This window comes from Mya arenaria, chromosome 16 (assembly GCF_026914265.1).
Source record: "Mya arenaria isolate MELC-2E11 chromosome 16, ASM2691426v1".
NCBI lineage: Eukaryota > Metazoa > Mollusca > Bivalvia > Myida > Myidae > Mya > Mya arenaria.
The window spans coordinates 47,545,821-47,551,820 of NC_069137.1; the positions used below are offsets into that span (position 1 = coordinate 47,545,821).

The window sequence follows — 6,000 nt, forward strand, 5'->3', positions numbered from 1 at the left end:
GTACTTCAAAATCATATTTATCTTATTGGTCGCTGTAAGTCAGAGGGAGGCACCGTTGGTAGAAACCAGTGGTCCTTGGGTGGTCCTCTTCCAAATTCCTTCAATAAAAGTGGTCCCATGGCAACCAAAAGTAAAAACTTTGAAAATCCTTTTCTCAGAAACCTCTGGCACAATTCCATTATAATTTTGCAGAAAAGTTCCTTAGATGGCCCTGTATCAAAATCCTTCACCCCATGATGATTGATAAAAAAAAAAGTGGCAGAAATCAGTAATTGCTGAGAAAAATAATGATGATGACCACAAACCAAACACAGGTGTCCTGACTGAGAATTCAAATCCTGGTTGGCCCTAAGAAAAATATATATTTTGTTCAGATTACCCAGCCCTACATATCAAATGCCAACCGTATCATTTTTATAGTTATGAATTTTTATTTTTAGCTCCACTGGCCGAAGGCCATGGAGCTTATGTCGTCACAGATTGTCCGTCGTGAGTGCGTGCGTGCGTGCGTGCGTGCGTGCGTGCGTAAACTTTTACTTTAAACGACATCTCCTCTGAAACTGATAAGCGGATTTTGACAAAACTTCGCAGGAATGTTCCTTTGGTGGTCCTTTACCAAAATTGCTCAAATGGTTCCGGTCCATTGCACAATATGGCCGCCAGAGCTAAAAATAGCAAAATCTTTAAACGACATCTCCTCTGAAACGGTTCGGCAGATTTTGATGAAACTTGACAGTAATGTTCCTTGGGTGGTCCTTTATTAAAATTGCTCAAATGGTTCTGGTCCATTGCACAATATGGCCGCCACAGCTAAAAATAGCAAAATCTTTAAACGACATCTCCTCTGAAACGGATTGGCAGATTTTGATGAAACTTGACAGAATTGTTCCTTGGGTGGTCCTTAACCAAAATTGCTCAAATGGTTCCGGTCCGCTGCACAACATGTCTGCCAGGGCAAAAAAATAGAAAAACCTTTAAAGAACATCTTCTCAGAAACCGATGATCAGATTTTGATGAAACTTAACAGAAATGTTCCTTGGATGGTCCTTTATCAAATTTGCTTCAATGGTTTCGGTCCACTGCGCAAGATGGCCCCCAGAGGTAAAACTAGAAAAACCTTTACACGACTTCTCCTCAGAAACCGATGATCGTATTGCAATGAAACTTGACAGAAATGTTACTTGGGTAGTCCTTAACCAAAATAGCCCAAACAGTTCTGGTCTGCTGCACAACATGGGCACCAGAGCTAAGAATAGAAAAAAACGTTAAACTACATCTTCTCAGAAACCGATTATCAGATTTTGATGAAACTTTACATAAATGTTCATCGGGATGCCCTTTAACCAAAATTGCCCAAATGGTTCCGTTCCGCTGCACAACATGGCAGCCAGAGCTAAAAATAGGAAAAACCTTTACACCACTTCTCCTCAGAAACCGATGATCAGATTTTGATGAAACTTGACAGAAATGTTCCTTGGGTGGTCATTAACCAAAATTTGTTAAATGGTTCCAGTCCACTGCACACCATGGCTGCCAGAGTTAAAAAATAAAAAAAACTTTATACGACTTGTTGTCGAAACCGATGACCTTTTTTCGATAAAACTTGACAGAAATGTTTGTTTGGTGCTCCTTTACTCAAATTGCCCAAATCATTTCGGTCCACTGCACAACATGGCAGCCAGAGCTATTAAAGTAAAAATTTTTTTTAAATAACTTCTCCTCAAAAATTGATGATTGTATTTCTATGAAACTTGACGAAAATGTTCGTTAGGTGGTCTTTGCTTGAACCTTTTGGCCAGTGGAGCACAGGCACTGATGTGCCTCTTGTTATTACTGTCTGTGTTTTAATTTAAGGATTGAATTGCGGGGTTGTTGTCATTATCGGGGTATGAATGCAATTGGGGTGGTTAAGGACTCCACGCGTACTTTGACCAACCCAATTGCGTTCATATCCCCTTTAATGACATCAACCCCGCAATTCATTCCTTATTTTTACACCAATAGTTCATTATTTCATTTAAGAATTGTTAAAAAAATTCTTCATTTCATTTAAGAAAACCTTAAAGTAATCCGTTCTTACCCAGTCTGTAAATAGAACGACCCGACTATAACCGGAAACATTGTTTTCAAATGATGTCACAATAACGTGGGAAAAGATCAACCACTGGAAATCACTTTAAAAAGTAAAACTGAAACACTTCTGGTACCATTATATTTAAAATATAATAAACTAACACTTTTAAAAATGTTGATCTATATTTTACGGGACCTGCAGACACAATACAAACAATAACAAGATCAATAGCTTTCATGTATATTGTTATGCAATGAATTACGATCCAAACATATCCGAAGATGTTGTGTTCATCGATTGGAGGAGACCAGCATGTGCACCCTTCTGCCTTCTTAAATGCTTAAAGCTTCACTCTCACAGATATACCGTGTTTACAACTTTTTTTATTTTTTGCCTTGGAAAAAGCAAATTTTTGCATTAATATTGGGAAAACAATGATAAAAGATTGCTGACAAAAAAAGATCAGATCGCAGAATTTCATATTTCAGATCAAAAATTAATGTTTTATGGCTTAAACCGTTACTAACGGTGTAAGAAAAATGCATAAAACATCATTTATTGAACTTAAATATAAAAATCTGTATTTTAATTTTTGTCAGCAGTCTTATATAACTGGTTTCAATGCATTTTCGCAAAAATCGGCTCGTTCCAAGACAAAACATAAAACAGATGTCAAAACTTTCAATCTGTGAGAGTGCAGCTTCAAGATAATCAATATCTCTCTCTCTCTCTTTTTTATTAAAACTTCTATTATGATTTTAAATACATACAAATGTAAACAAACTTCCTATCATTTTCTTTCAAATTCATAATGTTCAAAGGGCATTCAGCCCAATACAAATGTGACCTTTTTTACCCAAAGCACCCTATTCTGCAGCACCCTTTTTCATAATCGTCTAAAACCCCATGTTTTCAAGACAACTAATTAAAATGTCTTTACTTATATTCCAACGTTTGATTTCAGTTCGTCGGACAAGAGTGTGAAAATCTGGAATGCGGGAACAAGACAATGCGTACACACATTCTACGATCACACCGACCAGGTAGTTTCATTTTAGGCACATTTAGTTTAAATTTGTAACTTTATTACAGTAGCACTGGAAACAAGTTATTACAATATTACATGATTCCCTCTTGTTGGCACAATGTTACCTGAGTGTCTTTTTTTTATGACGAAATTAGAAAACTGACAACAAAACCACTTGCCCGCAGGGACTCATACACAAACATACAGGAAGGATAACTTAACCTTTAAGCCTTTTTTTGGAAAGCATTACTATGGCTATTCAAAATCTGGGACTTTAAAGAAAAGTTTTGAGCATATATCAACATCTTATGCACCAGTCAATTGTAACCACGGCCCCCTCCCCCCAGGTCCGGGGGTATACAGGGGATAGCCGGGGAAATGGGCCGTGTTTTTATCTTTCAGGTGGCCCCGCACTGCCGGGTGAATGCGGTGGTTTTGTCTTCGCGCAAAATATAAACCCTAGTTCAACATTTTTATTTGAGTCAATAAAAAAGTTTAGGGGCTGCGAAAAAAAGAGGGGGCGGGCGAGGATTAAATTCTAGCAATTAATTGATAGTCTCCTAACAGACGTTTTTGTTACTTTTTTCAGGTTTGGGGCGCGCGGTACAACCAGGCAGGCACCAGAATAGTGTCAGTGTCAGACGACAGAGCTGTACATATATATGACATACCTCAGTGATGAATATGATGTACTTGTTCAATTGTAACTTAATTCCAAGAGCAGTGGAAATAATAGTGTTAACATATGACATGGCAATCTTGACATATTTGAGTGGTGGAAATAAATTTCATGTTGAATTATAACTTATTTCAAAAGCAGTGGAAATAATAGTGTGAATGGATAAACAGACAATGTGATGACATATCTCAGTGCTGAAAATATTATGTTGGTTAAAAGGTACCATAACTACTAGAGCAGTGGAAATAAAAGTGTAAAGGGCTGACCAAGCGCTCTTGAAAAGTGCTAAAAATAAACTACTTGTTAAATTGTAAATGAACATCTATAGCAGTGGAAATAAGAGTTTGAATGTATGACAAGGCAAATTTTACATACCTTAATGATGAAAATAAAGTTCTTGTTGAATTGTAACTTAATTCCTTTAGCAGTGGAAAAAATAGTGTGAATGGATAAACAGACAATGTGATGACATATCGCAGTGCTGAAAATAAAGTACTTAAATCGTTAATAAGTAGTTAAATTGTAACTTAATTCCTAGAGCAGTGGAAGAAATAGTGTAAATGGTATGACCAGGCAGCCTTGACATATTTATACCCCCGGCAAACGAAGTTTGAAGGGGGTATATTGGAGTCACCCTGTGGTCTGTCGGTCCGTCGGTTTGTCGGCGGTCTGTTGCAATTTACCTTGTCCGGAGCATAACTTAAAAACTACTGGATGGAATTGGAATAAACTTCATACAATGGTAGAGCATAATGAGAGAAAGTGCAGTGTACAATAACCATAACTCTATTCTTGCCTATTACTGAGTTATTGCCCTTTGTTTCTTTTTTTTGTCTGGAGTATAACTTGAAAAGTACTGGATGGAATTGATTGGAACTTCATACAATGGTAAAGCACAATGAGAGGAAGTGCAGTGTTCAAGAACCATAACTCTACTTTAGCTAATTACTGAGTTATTGCCCTTTATTTGTTTTTTGCTGTCATTTTTTTCCAGACATTAACTTGCAAACTACTTGATGGAATTTATTAAAACTTAATACAAGAACTCTGTGAGATGTCCAATCTTTGCTTGACATTTTGATCACATGATGCAACACCATTTTCTCATTCGACTATTTACTCGGCATTTTGCAATTAGATGCGGCTCCCCTTTATGACTTTAGTAATTTAAAAATTCCATTTGATGTGAGGTCATGGATATGTCAATAACGAAAAAAATATACTTGTTAAATAATATCTTTAGGTACAATACAGGGATGTGATTAGTCCGCGGATTCGCGGAATTACGCGGATCTAATGGCCCCAGAGACCCCCCCCCCAAAAAAAAAAATAAAAATAAAAAAAAATATATATATATATATATATATATATTTTTTTTTTTTTTTTTTTTTTTTTCCTGAAAAAAACAACGTTGCTTTCAGTTGTTTAAGTTGATATTCCAGTTTGCTTCAAATTTAAAGTTAGGGGAGCCCTCAAAAGAGCTTCAAAAAAGCCATTTTTTCTTCTACAGCAGTGTGCTTTTGACCCCTGAAGAGCGCCCCATAAACCCATGGCTGAAAATGTTTCAGCCCTCCAGCTGCCTGGTCAATCACATCCCTGTAGAATAGCGGTTGATAAAATGATTTGAATAATAATAATAATAATGAAGCTATGATTATATAGTAATTGTATTCGTTTGTTTCTTAAATAACATAATGACCATATAGAAAAAGCTCTTGGTGAAAATGATAAAGTGACACTCTTATTCAAAATCAATACATACACATTTATAACAAACACCAATTTTGACTGATAAACCTTTAAATACTTACCATACTAAATAATACATTTATAGAAAATATTAATTACTGAAAACAAGATTTTAACCATGTATTTAATAGCAGAAAGCGCAAAAATATTAAATGATTGGTGATTCCTTAAATATTTACTGTGGTCTTATATAGTCTCATATGGCAGAAATAACATTTTTTATGCTCTTTTTCATATTAAACACGGTTTTCTTCATAAGAACTATTGGTTTCAACTTTTATTAATCTTTTTGGAAATATTAAAACAATAGTCATAATTGTGGTAAATCTTATTTTGGAGTAAGAGTGCATCTTTAAAAATATTTAAAATGAACATTTTTAAATTTAAAATGAAACTTCACCAATAGCATATTTTTTTGTATTAATGATGGCTGGACCACCTTAAGTTTTCATTATATTATGTGATATGCTT

At 35.5% G+C, this 6,000-nt stretch overlaps 1 protein-coding gene across 3 annotated transcripts in view; it reads left to right on the plus strand.

Annotated features, from left to right (window-relative positions):
- The window catches only part of LOC128221817 (SKI8 subunit of superkiller complex protein-like), a 36,097-nt gene extending 31,912 nt beyond the window's left edge, over positions 1–4,185 (plus strand). For all 3 annotated transcript variants that reach the window (XM_052930418.1, XM_052930419.1, XM_052930421.1), the window contains 2 exons: positions 3,039–3,117; positions 3,691–4,185. In XM_052930418.1, coding sequence (XP_052786378.1) covers positions 3,039–3,117; positions 3,691–3,780 — 169 coding nt within the window. In that variant the 3' untranslated portion in view covers positions 3,781–4,185. The remainder of the gene's footprint in view (positions 1–3,038; positions 3,118–3,690) is intronic.
- Positions 4,186–6,000: the final 1,815 nt, after the last annotated feature.